This window comes from Colobus angolensis, unplaced genomic scaffold (genome assembly GCF_000951035.1).
Source record: "Colobus angolensis palliatus isolate OR3802 unplaced genomic scaffold, Cang.pa_1.0 Scaffold214, whole genome shotgun sequence".
Taxonomy (NCBI): domain Eukaryota; kingdom Metazoa; phylum Chordata; class Mammalia; order Primates; family Cercopithecidae; genus Colobus; species Colobus angolensis.
In genome coordinates, this window is record NW_012115311.1 from 3,253,960 (window position 1) to 3,269,481 (window position 15,522).

A 15,522-nucleotide genomic window follows, 5' to 3' on the forward strand; every position below is an offset into this window, starting at 1 on the left:
TAAACATACTGCATTATAAAATAATCATTTTAAGAATTACACTATGATAATAAATATTGGGTACTCGACTTAGTACCTGGGTCACAAAACAATCTGCACAACAACCCCCTTGACATGACTTTACCTATATAACAAACCTCCACATGTACCTCTGAACCTAAAATAAAGGTTTTTAAAAAGAGAATTACACTATGATACCAAGAAAGAGTACTACAAAGTTTAGGGCTCTACAACTTTTAAAGCATTTTAAAATAAAAATGCATACTTTAGAAAACACAAAGCTCTTTGTCTATCCCAAAAGCAGATCCCACTCTGACTTCACTCACATCTATTAAACATTCCTAGAAAGTTGGTCTGAAGAACCCAGAAAAGTTCAAGAGTTCCCCCCTCTTATCCCTATCCTGAATAAGTGTGGAAGTTATCACTTATTATTGTTTGAGGAAAGAATTTGAGATTGAAAGCAGCCTCTAGTTGCCCAGCTGTGTAGCTTGAAGGAGGACAGTTACTTATTTTGCTAACTCAGTTTCCTCCACTGCCAAACAGAAATCATACTAAGTGTTTCTTTGCTGTGTTTTTGTTGCTCACAGAGATGTTACGAAGGCAAAATCGCATAAGTAACAATAAATAACATAGAAGGTTTAAAATCTAATTGAAAGAACCCTAAGATACAAGGATCTGTGTATGTGTGTGGACATGTGCTATATCAACCAATGTGTATTAACTCCAAATACAGTAGACTTCCCCTGAGGTAAAGACCCTGATGTTATCTATTGCTCAGATAGTACTCTCTTTACTTCTTTCATTTGGTAAAAGTCCCAAAGCACTCCAAAACTTCAAAGGTAGTAACTCTTTCCCAAGCATAGTCCTTTTAGTAATGGGTAGTAACTAATCCATTACTACATCATAACGGAAGAATCCTGTGGCAAGCCAGATTCCCATGGTAACACAATTAAATCTGAAACAGGAGGTCTCAGCCTTCTGTTCTTCTCAATCTCTTCTCCTACTCTAAATCCCTTACACTGAATTATGTTTTGTTTTTAAGGTTATTCAAGGATTATGGTTGCCCCACTAATTTCCTTAGATAGTTACTGTTACAAAACCAATCACATTGATTTGAAGATGCATTTATCAGATTGAAAGCAAGCTGGACATACAGAGTTCTCAATTTTATGCCATTGTGCCCTGAATTGCTTCCCAGGGGTGAAATACTCACACATTTCATATTTTATCGGGATGACTTACAGATATGCCTACTATCACTGTATAGAGTAGACGACAATAAATCACTACAGCTAATTAAATTTAAACAGTATTGCACTTGTCATTCAAGCATTAGAACATTTATAAGGCAATGCAAAAATCCTAAAAAACATGTAAGAATCAGATTAAAACAATTGAGAGATATGAATGTGACTTTTTAATCTTGCAGGTCTCTGTGTTTATTCTGTCAAAGGACAGTTTTCCTATACCAGGGGAATTAAAGTAAATTCTATTCAACAGCTTGCCAAAATCTGCCTGAGCTCCATAGGTAATGCTATGCCGCCAGTAAAGAGGAAGAGTGTAAAAAAGAAGATCTGAAATTTTTATCTCTCACGTGAAACTATCTCTCTAAAAAGACTCCTAAAATGATACGTTCCTACTTCCATAAAGACAATCTTTAGAGGCCTTGCCACATTTTCAGCAAATTCAAACATAAACCCAGCCTTGTCAGCTAGGCATTCTTCACTTAATATTTTGCACTTAATATTTTGAAATATGATTCCATAGAATGTTTTCCAAAATTGGAATAGAGACCCAAATTTTAAAGTAAAGGCTACCATTCCACCCAGCTAAGGTAAAATAATGTGTGTGTGTGTTTGTGTATGAGCAAAAAAAGCAAAATATTTTATTAAAAAGTACAGGATATTTTAGTGTAATCACAGCCATTGAATTTGAAACTTTTTTTGGTAATTTTACAGAAAGTCACACTTCTGCTATTGAGGTTTATTCAGTCATCTTAAGAGATAAACATGGTGTTTTAAACCAATAATTTCATCCTTAAATTTTGATATAAGTTACACAGATTTGGATTATTTCAAGGTCTCAACAGTTAGTTACAATAGAATTTCCCATTTGAGCAGCAAGGTTCAAGAAAAAGTTTTTTTTTTCAGAACTTTGTTTTATGCTAGGATCCCTTTCATCAACACGTAGAATACTCAACTATGATTTGGTTACTCAAAAAAATAAAGGCACTCACATGATTTGACTCTCTGATTTATAGTAGGAATCAAACACTGGAACCCAACTTAACACATTTTTTTTTTGCCTCTCTGGCACACACTCAACAGTTGACATTTTTCAGAACTGTGGTCATGTTGTGTCCACTGATATTTGAAACAAATCATATGTAATGCTTCAAAAACATGGAGGGTAAGGATGCAGTCTTTTTGAGATAGACGACATAATAGTGTGCCATTTTTAAAAAGCATCATAAGGAAACAGATAACAGAGTATGAATTATTTTTCTCCTCCCTCTTTCTTCTCTCTCACATATCCCCTCAGTTCTGGCGTCCTGTTCACACAACACGTGTGCTTGGGGAGGTTATTTTGCTTCCCAAGAAAACATGCAAGAACAAAAACATCTTTATGAGCAATCTGAAAGTGACCAGTTTTTCTACTCATCCACAGGGTTGGGAAGACAAGAGATCCAAAGCTGAACGAAGTATAAGTGGCAGACAGTTCTGGGGGAGTAATGAGAATATCACCCAAGAGGCTTAGCTCAAAAGTCATATCCTATACTCTGAAGTATTTTTTGCACTTAACCAAGAAAATTTTTTAGCCGGACTAGATCACAAAATCCCCCAAACTAAGAAAATCATTATAAGTCCTGAGATTGGTGAGATAAAACAGACATTAATTTACTACTGATTTCTTGGTGAATGCAACATGTTATCCATCAGTATTAACCCACACAGAACCCATGAGCAAATTAGGAAAAAACAGCTCCTTTGGGCAGCTATACTTCGGTAAGCACATGGCTATAAGTGAAACCACAGCTGAATTCCGACATCCTCTTACTGACTCAAGTAGGCAAACTCATGCAGGGTGTAATCTGAACAACTAGACATGGAGATCCTATTTATACAGATTTCTCTCTTCAGTGCTTTACAAATAGTAAGACAAAACCAATATAACTAGAACTTTTATCTATAGCCGTGACACAGTAGGATTGTGTCATAGTGAGATTGTAAAATTGTCTACAGCAAATACCAGGTTAAATTTAGGTGATCACGAAATGCTCCTTGATAAAGACTTCTTGTAATAATGTCATCAAAGAGAAACCAAGAAAAGTCTCTCTCCTCGCTGTCACTACTAGGAGAGGGGAATACTCACCACCATCTTCAACTGCAAAATAGAACATATCACTTGTGGCATTAGCCCCTTCTCTTAAGACATAGCATATTTTCATGTCATCAATGTCAGCTAGAAAATAACCAAAAAACAAGATGATTAATTCCCAGAGTAAAATTGATGATTCGTTATGGTAAATTTTATTGACTTATTAGTTTTCCTATAAACATGTTTAAATTCCTTTTTCCTCCTAAGAGAAACAGTGCTGTTTCATTTCTCAGATCTCTAAGCCCCTAGATTTCAGCTGTCCCATGGAAACCTGATCCCTTACACAGATAAATAGAGTGCAAGAGTTAGTTTATAATAATAGCAAGGTGTTGCCCCTCCCAGTGGTATTTGCATGTTCATGCACCAAAGGAATGACTATCTAAATATGGAATGTCAGGCACCATGACAGGTGGAAAGGAAGATATTTTGAGGCATGGCAGATTCCCTGGCACTCTTGAAATCACATCCTTTGCCTCCCTGTAGGGAACTGGCCCGCAGAGGACAGAGCTTCGCTCCCTGACACTGGCTAACTTTTCTTACTTTTTGTGCTGTAGCAGGCTATTTTTTAGCTCTCCAAAGTTTGAGAGAAAAAAATAGGGTGATATTTTCAAAACGTCACACACATTGAAATAACTGATGACTCCCCGTTGAGAACAAAAAACATCTAATAAAAGTGGAAACAGGCCGGACACGGTGGCTCATGCCTGTAATCCCAGCACTTTGGGAGGCTGAGGCAGGTGGATCATATGAGGTCAGGAGTTCGAGACTAGCCTGGCCAACATGGTGAAACCCTGTCTCTATTAAAAATTAGCCGGGCAGTAGTGGTGCATGTCTGTAATCCCAGCTACTCATGAGGCTGAGGCAGGAGAATCGCTTGAGCCTGGGAGGCGGAGGTTGCAGTGAGCTGAGGTTGCACCACTGCACTGTAGTCTGGGCAAGAGAGTGAGACCTTGTCTCAAAAAAAAAAAAAAAAAAGTGGAAACCTTTATTCATAGCAGAAAGTTATATTGCCTCAGAAATGTTCCTTACATTACTTCCTACTCTATCAAATTCACGTGTATATGTTTGTTTTCATTACGAAGACACAATTTTTAAACTTATTCATCCATCTCACCAGTTCCTTTCCTTAATGATGCCACACATACAACATAATAAAAAAAAAATCATTTTGTTCTGTGATACTAGTAATAGATGATTAATCGATCTGGGCTTTTCTAAGACTACATAAAGTCAAGATCATGGCTAAAAATAGCTATGACAATGATAGGTAGTATTTATCTGTCTAGTGTGTGTTCTGTGGTTTTTCCATCTCCTAAAAGCTCTAGTAAGTCCGTGCTATGGAATTCAACAGCTTATACAGAAGACAATGGCTTTACGAAATGTTAATCTCAAGTAAGGCAAGGCATTAGGATGGACCAATGATGCCACAAATTTCTATAGCTCCACTTTACAGATGTAAAATGTGTGCTCTACCCTGGCTCATAAAGTTTTGAAAGGTGAGTCATTATTAGGAACACTTGCAGAAGGGAAAATCTGATTTTATAGTTAATGGTACCTTCCTGCTAATAGAGGTATTTGGAGGTAAAACATGCCTAAGACGTTTGATTTCCCTTAGCACTTCATTTCTCTTTTGAAACAAAATAGTTAATATAGAGATGGGGGCTCACTATGTTGTCCAGGCTGGTCTTAAGCAATCCTCCCACATCGGCTCCCAAAGTGCTAGGACTATAGGTGTGAGCCACCGAGCCGGGTCCCACCTTTCTAACTCTACTGTAACTTTCCACACTTTCTGCCTAGCTTCACTTTTATCTTTCTGTATGGTTATCTTTCCCAGTAGACTGAAAACTTCTGGGATGTTTTTTTTCCTATCTTAACTTCCCACAGTTCTTTGCTTAGGATGTTACAGTAGCAAAGGCACAAATGTTTCTCAATTTAAAATGAAAGGGCTGAGTGGTAGATCACACTTGTATCGCTACCTTTGCATGTATGATGTTTCTGCCAGGGTAAGAACTGAAGCCTCTGCACAACTCTTTGCCTATTTACTCCTATAATTCTTAATTTTATAACCTTCACTTTATCAGTAAAAAAAAAAGCAGTAAACTCTGCCGACAACACATTTTTACCACAAGAACCACAACCTCTGGCCATGTGGGGAAGACCCTCTTCCAATGTTCCCACCCCTTCAAATTGCATAAGAAAATCTAAAGGCTCTACCAGGAGAAAAGGCTCTGTTTAGCATTCCCAGCATCTGTATCAATGTTTTCTTCAGCAAAATTTTAATCATTAAGGGATAGTTTCAAAGAAATAAATCCTCACTTCAAAACAGAATTTTAAGAACTTTTTTTTTTTTTCCAGATAAAGAGAACATAAATGCAACTATATGGCACTCTGGTACCCAAATTTCCCTCCAAGTAGGGCATGTGTTATTGATTAGTTGGAACATACTAAAACCTTTTATATTTTTCATATAACTAATTAATAATTCATGGTTCAAAAAGGAGCCTCTAAAAAAAGTAAGTAAAGACTTTCATTAGCATACTGGTATTCTAAAGGCACCTCTACAAATAACATAGATATACCATAAATGTATATAACGCCTAGCTTTCTTAAGACACAAAAGTAGTAGAAAGATAATCTGATAGCCAAAATGTAATCTTTTTAAAGCAAATATCTACGAATTATCTAGGTTTTCTTCTAGTTGCTAAATATACATTAAATTTATTTCAGTTTATCGACAAAAGTATTCCATGAGTTTTTTGTTTGTTTTTAATTCTAAGTTCATTAACATGTCAGGCAACCACATCTGGCTCAAACTCTTTGAAGACATTTCTGCTTTCCTGAAACTGATTTATAAAGTATCCCACAGAATATATCATTAGTACTCATTGTAGGGAAGAAAAATCCAGGTACTTGAGACATGCAGTTTAGATCTAGACTGGGGGAAACAGGGGCAACTTGGGAAAGAGGTGAAGTTTGAAATAAATAAATGATATCCATAATTTACCTAATCATACATTGTTAACTTTTAATCAATTTGATAACTTTTAGGAAGGAATTAATTTTTTTCTTCTGGGAACCATTTAGTCAATCAATTTAGGGATAACCTTCTCTGGCCACCTGTGCTAACTTGATCTAATTCAATGCATTGAAAATCCATCAAAATATAGGTTTACCTTATCCCTTCACGACAAAGTAAAAACAAAAACAAATAAAAGGACTGCATAGTCTTCACTCTAAGCACTGCTTTCATTTATCCTACTGGAAGAAGAGCCATAGTAGCTTTTTGATGGCGCTTTCTCCATTTTTTAAATCACTTATCTAATCTCCATAAATAACAGCTATGAATCAAACTCTAGCCTTGACTTGTTCAAATGAGTGCTGTGGGATTAAATACCAACAGCTTCCCTAGTCAATATTTTGATTTGTATTGGAATGTGCTAATTTTCCTCAAAAATTCTTAAAAAGTCACATCACATTATAAGCATAACTTCTCTACATTTATAAAGATGATAAAAATTAATCATGGTGACTCAAAGTCAGTTAGAGACAGAACAACTGCCTATAATGAAATAGTATAACTTTTAGAGTTCAAAATTTCAGAAATAATATTCTAATATTGTGAGCTGTTGGACTTAGTCCACAGAATTTAAATTAATTCATTTGCCTGTCTCCATCAAAATAGTCCTTTTAAAAATCTCTAAATCAGATTTCTTTTTCAGGTCAGAGGAGTAATTTGAAGAACCATTTTCTATTATCTAATATATTCCTTTCATTCTCTTCCCTTTCCATGAAAATAAACCAGTATAAGATGGCATGGCATCGCTAGTCTCAGAAAGCCTTCACGTAAAAGTTTCCTACTGGTCGGGCATGACACTTGGCACTTTGAGGTTTCCCTGTCCCTGCAGGCCCTGGGATACATTCAGGCTTTTAGCCAAGAATCAGGAGGTTGGAGTGTGGAGCTATTTGCCAGCACCTAAAAGAGAGAAGCAGTTCATTTTAACACTGCATTTTGCTACATCCATGTTTATTAAATCATGTGTTATCTAAGAGTACAACACAGTTGCAGGAAAAGAACACCCCCACTGGGATGCCCTGGGGTTAAGCTCCATCTCTACCTATGGATCCCACATAGGAAAGATCTAGTGTCCATTCTGACATTGTGAGATTTTCATGAAAGCAACCCAAATCCCGCTGTAATGAAAGTTGCACATTCTACAGAACAGAGTCCTGACTCCCAAACCAATATAGTGAATGGGCTTCTCCCTTCCCTCATTAAATGCATAGGACACTTGTCCTTTCTGCCTCAGATTGTGTCCACCCACAAAGGAAATTCAGGTTAGAAACACCCTGTTGCCTAAAGACCGCAGGTGCCAGAGGCAACTGTTTTTTGTTACTGTGTTCGTAACAGGTCGGAGAGGAGGTTCACAATGATGAAATAATTTCCCCCTTCTACTATTAATCTGTTTACATATCTTCATGTTCCCAATAATGAATTAGATGTATATTTTGGTGATGAACATATTGTTATTTTATACATCTTTAAGTATACTTTCCTTTTTCATGTATATCCCAGTAGCATGCCCTGTACCTATATGTCACTGTTATAACTCTAGATAGGTGTTTATCACTTATGTCTCTGGATGAGTATTTGCCTGAGTCATGAAATATTATTAAAAATTTTAAAAATCAAAAAAGCAAATAAATGTAAACAAATCTTTTAGTTACAAAGTTCCTAACAACCAAAACTGTGTCAGAGCAATGCCCTTAAAATTTAATCAAAGTAACCTAAGTTTGAGGGCTTTTTTGGAATGGTAATTGATAATGACAGCACTGTGAATAAACAGTATTTAGCAAGCACATCCTTCATTAAGGTGCCAAAATGCTTCATGAACCACCTGCAGGATACAACACAGAGGATGCTCAGAGGATAGGTATGGCAAATGGAAGAGAATTGGAGAGCCTGCTTCAATTTTAATTCACCAAAGTTCGCCCCCTGCTTCAGCAGCATATTCTTGCCACTTTCAAAATACATCAGTACTCCCTCTAATGAGGGTCACTGAGATGGGAGGTAGGACAAGAAGGGAGCCCTCCTCCCAGGGAAGTGAGTCCCTGTATTCTCCCCATCCCCTTTGTTTCCTTCCCTTCTCTTGGACTCTAATTTGATGCTCTGTTTGTGAGGCTTTCAGTGAGGCCATATTCTCAGGAAGCAAGACCTGGAATGTCCTTTGATAACCAAGAAAAGAAACATGAAACATACCTTGTGTGAACTGTGCAATGCTGTGGTTGCCTTTGTCCAGGTTGAGGAGATATCCATGTTGAGGGGCCTCTGTCACAATAAACCTAAGAGAAATGTGTAGGCTGTCTCTGTCCTCCACTTTCAATATTTTGCTTGTGATCATGAACCCCAAGTGGCCAGTGGCTAGAGTGCGAAGTGTAGAGGCCCCCTTATTCACTGCGATTTGGGGGACACTGTTGTCAACAGCCAAGACCTGGATCTTCATCACTTGGGGTCTCCTTGTTTCAAATATTGTATCGGGAAAAACATAGAAGTCTGTGTGTGTGCCATCAGTCACTGTGAAGGAGAAGCTATCTTCACTTGACTCGGTGCCATCATGTTTGTAGCTGATTAAGTTTTCATTCAAGTCTTGCTTGGTAAAAACCATGACAGGTCTGGTATTGTTGAATAGGAGATGGCCATGAATAGGCACCTGGGTGATAGTGAATTTCAGAAGTTTGTCAGGAGTATCTCTGTCTTCGACAGTGAGCTCAAAAGGAGTAATCAGCTTGTTTTCACTTTCACTGACGACCAGGTTGTGGATGGTGACCACTGGCTTTTTATTATCCACATCGCTAATGGAGATACGGAATGTCCGAAAGACAGGGTTACGTCCATCGGTGACTTGAAACTCGAAACTGTCCATTTTCACTTCATCATCAGCTGTGTGGATGTAGCAGATTTTGTTTCCAGCCAGTTGCAGCTGAGTGAAAGATGTGATGGACACTCCAGGCTGATCTGTGCACTCCAGGTGACCTCGCATGGGGGCCCTGGTGATGGTAAAAACCAAGTTTTCATCAGGACTGTTCAAGTCACTAGTGCTTAGTAGGTCTGTTGTGAGAGTGACCTTGCCACCTTCTTTCAAGGACACTCCCTTACTTATCACATCAGGGAAGACAATGTCAATGCTCCCGATGGACACATAAAAGTAACGATCTATGAGAGGATTTATTCCATCAGTCACGTCAAATTTAATTAGGTCCCGAATGCCCTCTCGCCCCAAATGGACATACTGAATTAAGTTTCTGTCTACTTCATCCTGGGTAAAATTCATGCCCAGTGTGATATTTTCAAAGGCACCAGTAGGTTTTCGTCTCTGTAATAAGCCATGTCCTGGCCCATAACGAATAATATAAACCAAAGATTTGTCTTCTGAATCTAAATCTGTTGCCATTAATATTTTGTTGTTGATAATCTTGGTATCCCCAATTTCTATTTCTAGTCCATTATTGATAGTCATTCTGGGCGTCTCATCATCAACAGGGATAACTATAATGAGGACCATCTTTTCCACAGAGTGCTTCCCATCTGTTAGTTTAATCACAAAACTGTCTTCCTGGGTCTCAGAGTCATCATGTTCATAAATAATGCTGGAACTCTCTATGATCTGGTCCAAGGTGAAGCTTTCGACCAAAACTGTGCCATTAATTAGCTGATTCATGATGTGACCATGAGCGGGGAATTGGGTAATAATGAAAGTTAAATCATCCAGGGGAACATCAGCATCAGCAGCATTGAGAATGGGTGTATCAATTACCAGACTCATGCCTTCCATCACCATAAATTCTCTCATAAACATCTCTGGCTGTTCATCATTGGTGGGAATGATTACAATGGGGAAGAACTGTCTCTCTGAAAAGTTAATACCATCAGAACAACGAAAGATAAATCGGTCCTCCACAGGTTCCACCCCTTTATGGACACTCTGGACATAGTTTATGTGGCCCTGCCTGAGATCTTTCAAATTGAAAGCACTTATGGCAATCCCTGCTCTTGACTTCTCAGAGCCTGGTGCTGGAGAAATGTTTTCAACATAACCTGAAGTAGGTTGAATAACTATAGTACACAAGATGTCATCATTCAGGGAATCTATATCTTCAGCACTTATATGCATTGACGTTATAACACTTTTATCACCTTCCATTACCATCAACTGTTCACCTACAGAGATTTCCGGGGCCTGGCTATCAACAGGCAGGATGGTCACCCACATAGTAACTCCTTGGATAGTATTGCCACCAATTCTCCATTCTTGAGACATATCTGACAGACTCAGGTTAAAAGAATCTGCTTTAGGCAACAGGCCTATCTCTCCACTGGTGTGGGTATATACAACAGAGCCCTCCAAGATGTCCCTTTGAGTAAACTGCTCCGCTGGAATGCCATTGACCAAGATTTCCCCATACAAAGGTGGATCTTCCAAGAGGAAAGTCAACATCAAGTCATCAGTTTCCTCACTGGTCCCCTTAATAACATTGGCAGTGACTTCAGTAGCCCCATTTTCTAAGACATCTAGATAGGACTCCAGAGTGCCTGTAGGATGACTCAGTACGGGCACTTCATTGTCCACTGGCCGGACATTCACTCTGACAGTGATGGGTACCACATGATGTCTGTCACTGACTTCCAAGGAGCAGCTATCAGTCAGGGACTTGTCCCCATTATGGGCATAGGAAACTCGGCCCTGTTTTATGTCCTCCAAGTGGAAGAGACCTCCTACATGCAGGATCTGTCCAGACACTCTCATGTGGCCATGTTTGGGGGCCTGCGTGAGGGTGAAAGAGATATGGGCAACGTCAGTGTCTACATCATTCACGTGCAACTCTGTCTCACTCAGGATGTGGTGACCCTTCTCCTGAATAGTGAAGCCGGTGTTGAGGATCTCAGGTGGCTGGTTGTCCACGGGCTGCAAGTAAAGAGTAAAGGTGCCTGGAGCCACATTCCCAGCTCGGTCTTCCACCTGGAACTGGAACTGGGCCACTCGAGTAGCCACACCTAGTTCTTGACCTGGGGGTCTGTAAGCAATTTTATGATGATTGATCTGGGCTTGGGTAAAATGGGTCACCACGACTGAGGGGTTGTCAGTCAGGACCAAGGTACCCAGTGGGGCTGGCGAGTGGTTTTCATCTGTGTCTGTGGGGGGCTGAGTCACTGTGTAACGCAGTTCTCGGTCATCTGTGTCTAGGTCAGTGTAGCGCAGCCACTTCTTCCTCAGTGGTGTGAGCTGGGATTCCTGTACCACCATACGGAGGGGACAGCCACTGCCCAGCTCTGGAGGGAGGCGATCCACAGGATGGATACGTATCACAAACCGCTGTAGCCCAGACTTATTAGGAGGGTCATGGTTATCCTGGACTCTAAATGTGAACTGGTCTGTGACTGGCCCAGTACTATGGGGCCCGGAGTGTCTATAAAACAGCCTGCCCTCTGTTATGTCCTGCTGCTGCCACTCTGTCACTGTTCGCTCATAAAATGCTCCCTCCTTCCTCCAAAGGCCCCTGAGAAGCTCCTGCTTCTCATGGGGAGGGTGAGTTTGGCGGAGAAGCAGATGTCCCGTAGTTAAGAAGGGTGACTCCAGCACAAAAAGCAGCAGAGAATCATCTGAATCCATGTCAGTTGCACTCAGGGAAAGGGGCAGGATGGGCACTGTTTCACCCTCTGCCAGTGTCAGCCCTGTGTTGGCATTGAGAACAGGTGGCTGGTCATCCACAGGCACTAAGGTGATGGGGAACAGAAACTGTACCTGGTGCCTGCCTCCTCCATCCACCATGCGAAGCACCAGGTTGTCGCTAAGTGAGCCGTCTTTGTCATCATGCTGGTAGACCACCTGGCCAGCTGCCAGCTCAGCCACTGTAAAGCTCTTGGGAGCAGAGCTGCCACTGGAAGCGCTCAGAAGGACAAGGTGACCATGCCGGAGCCCAGCCACCACCTCTAGCCGCACCGCTTCTAGGTCATCCTCATCGCTGATGACCAAGTTTTGCGGCCCGCTGCCTGCAGGGCCTGTGAGGGGCCGAGACTGACCCTCATAGAGAATAAGACCCGTATTCCGGGTGACCACCGGAGCCATTGTGTTCATGGGCTTCACCACTACCATGAAGGCAAAAGGGTCTGAAGCTGCTCCTTCTAGATCCACTACCTCCAATTCCAGTTCAAAGAGACGCTCCTGGTCGGAGTCTTCAGAGGGGGGCTGGTAGGCAATCTTCAGGAGCCGCAGATCCCTCTGAGTGAAGGAGGAAAGGGGCAGGCTGCGATCATCGGTGCTCACCAAGTAGCCCTGGCCAGGCTGGAACGGAGAGGTAAGGTTGAAGATCAACAGGTCAGGGGGAGACTCAGCATCCTCGGCTGCCAGCATGTCTGGGGTCAGGGCCGTCAGTACAAACTGGTCCACTTCCATCATCATCATGGCCACGAAACTGGGCTTGGGTGCAGTGTTCTCGGCCCCTCCTCGGATTCTCACCAGAACCTGGAAGTGCTCGCGTTTCAAAGCAGGGCTGCCCACAGGAGCCCCTCGTGAACGCAGCTCCACCACCATGGGCATCCAGTCCCTGTTTGGTGAACGACTGGCGGCTGTGTGGCGATAGCGCACGCCTAGTTCCTGGAAAGCTTTGCAGTCCATCAGGAGAGGCTCCGGAGCGCCTCCCTCTCCGGCTCCTCCAGGGACCTGCGGGTAGTGGAGGAGTTCTCCATAGCGAGGCAGCGCGCCCAAGCCGGACAGGATGCCTACGCGGCACTCCTCTGTCTCAGGCTGGTAGGCGAACTCCAGGCTCCGCGCGTCCAAGACATTGCTGGTCCCCAGCAGTTCTTCCACTACCAGAGGCAAGTTCCGAGTCACAACCTCCAGCTGGGTGAAGACCACCTCCACCTCCAGTACCAGTGGTAGCACTACCGCCCCTCCGGGCGCGTCGTAGCGCAGCTGCAGCCGGACGCGGTCCCGAGACGGGCTGCGCGCGCCCAGGTGAGAGTAGCGCACCTCGCCAGGGCCGAAGTCGCACGGGAAGCGCTTGGGACTCAGGCGGCCCGGTCGCTGGGCCAGTGCGTCGTTGTCTAGTACCGAAACCGCACAGCGGTCCCCGGGCTGCACCTGCAACACCAGGTCATGCAGGGGATCCAGCCAGACTTCACGGCCGAAAGGCACCCGGAGTCCGCGGTTCGCCAGCACTATGGCCTCCTCAGCAGGAACCCCTGCAGCCCCCGCGAGACCAGGAGACAGCAGCGCCCTGCTGAAGGCAGCGGGCTGTGCCGGGACGCGGCTTACCAGTGACAGGAGAAGCAGCAGAAGCAGCAGCAGCAGCAGCAGCCGGGGCGGCGGTGGCGGTCCTGGCTGTAAGCTGGTGGAGTTGCCTGTCCGGCGCGAGGATAACCCGGGAGTCCTGGCGGCTTGCATGGTCCGGGTGTTTGGGCTTGGACAGGTCAGCCTGAGAGCATGCGAAGTTAGTCCCCGGGCAGACAACAAGAGACACCGCCGGGAAGTGCCAGGAACTCCGCGCCCTGCCTGCGGGGTCCTCCTGTAGCCTGGGCTGGGCCAGAAGGATGGCAAAGTTGCGCGGCGCCGACCGAGCCGGAGCCGCAGCGGAGGAGCCTAAGCCTTCCTAGCCCGTCCAGTTCCGCCGCTCGCGACTCTGTCGCGCGGAGTATTGAATCCCTCCACTTCTACTTTCCAGGTCCCGGGACCCTGGGCTTTGAGGGAAATCCCTCCCCTCGCACCCCCTTACTCCAGTCCTCCCAGGAGGCCAATCGTCGGTCGGGGGAGGAGGCGCGGAGCTGAGGGTTGGGTAGTAATTTCTGCCAATCAGGTCTTAGAGGCTAAGGCGGGGAAACTGCGGGGAGGGGAGGAGATAGAGGCGCAACAGGTTGTCTTGGAAGTGAGGGCAGAAGTGGTCCGGAGTTGCCCACCCACCCCTGCTTGCGCTTCGCTCTGGGCTGGTGTTAATAGATCTGGTACTCCTGCAGAGAAGCCGGAACACACTGCTCTCCTGGGTTCACTTCATCTGCCGGCGACCAAGGGTTACCCATTTTAGCCACCCCCCACTCCTCCGCCCTATTCAATGAAATCCCGCGCAGGGCATGACCATTTCTCAAGGAAACTTGCACAACCAGGGGAAAGTTAGACGCAATGCTTTTTGAGTTTGAAGCCATACCCAGACTGTTTGAGAAGAAATTCTGGGGCATATTTGCAAAAAAACAGCTGGAATTAAAAGCCATAGCTAGAGCAGGTTGCACTCCAGCCCAGCCCCCTTCGGCGCGCCCCCACGCTGCCTTCTCCTCGTAAATTACAATGGGCACAGTCCTCCGATTGGTGAGTTTTTAACAAGCCCTTCCTTTGCAACCGAGGTTCACAGAGTAAAAGGAAAAAAGGGGATTTGGAATGCGTGAGAAATGCAGTCTGATCAGAATCGCTAGTCTTGCACCAAAGAATAAATTCTAGGGAATGTGGCCCCAGGCTCTCCCAAATCCGACTCTGTTAGGGTAGCTGTCATTAGAGACGTTTCTGTTCTCTTCGCAGTAATTAGACCAAGCACAAACTAAACCTACTTGTCAGCATCACATTTCTTTGCATGCCACGAAAATTGATAAATATCCGGAGGGCACACTAAAATAGTTTAGCTCTCATTTCAGCCAGCAGGTTTTGAAGTCAGAGCTTGAGCTCTTCCTGCCCCCTTGTGTTTGTTTGGTTTCAGTAGTGTGTAGATTCCCTTTCTAAAAGGTTTTCTATCAACTCCCCTCCCCCCTCAAAAAAGACTCCTTATAATTTAAACTTAACCATTTTCGGATTGGCTCCTAAGCAATCCTAGTCAGAATGTTTTATTTAGGATAATATTATTTTTTTTTCTCCACTAATGCAAATCTGATTGCTAACAGGAGCATAGAATTGGAGTAATAGTCATAATTGCCCTTTTCTTGCTCCAAGGGATTTTGAACTTGGAAAAGAGAGAAATATAAGAAACTGTCAATGCCTTTTTACTTTTCAGTCTAAATTGAAGCTAGAAGGTGCCTATGGGAGTAATTTCTGTGAGAAGTGCCTATCCTTTTAACCCTTTGTGTTTTCAGCGTGAGCTCCTTCAGACCAGGATTTTGATCCTTGCTTGACA

The 15,522-nt window shown here is 43.2% G+C and overlaps 1 protein-coding gene across 1 annotated transcript in view; it reads right to left on the reverse strand.

The window, feature by feature from the left end:
* FREM2 (FRAS1 related extracellular matrix protein 2) overlaps positions 1–14,120 on the reverse strand; it is a 194,413-nt gene extending 180,293 nt beyond the window's left edge. The window contains exons 1-2 of the mRNA XM_011942985.1: positions 8,636–14,120; positions 3,373–3,462 (exon numbers count right to left, since the gene is read on the reverse strand). Of these exons, the coding sequence (XP_011798375.1) occupies positions 3,373–3,462; positions 8,636–13,817 (5,272 nt within the window). The 5' untranslated portion in view covers positions 13,818–14,120. The remainder of the gene's footprint in view (positions 1–3,372; positions 3,463–8,635) is intronic.
* Positions 14,121–15,522: the final 1,402 nt, after the last annotated feature.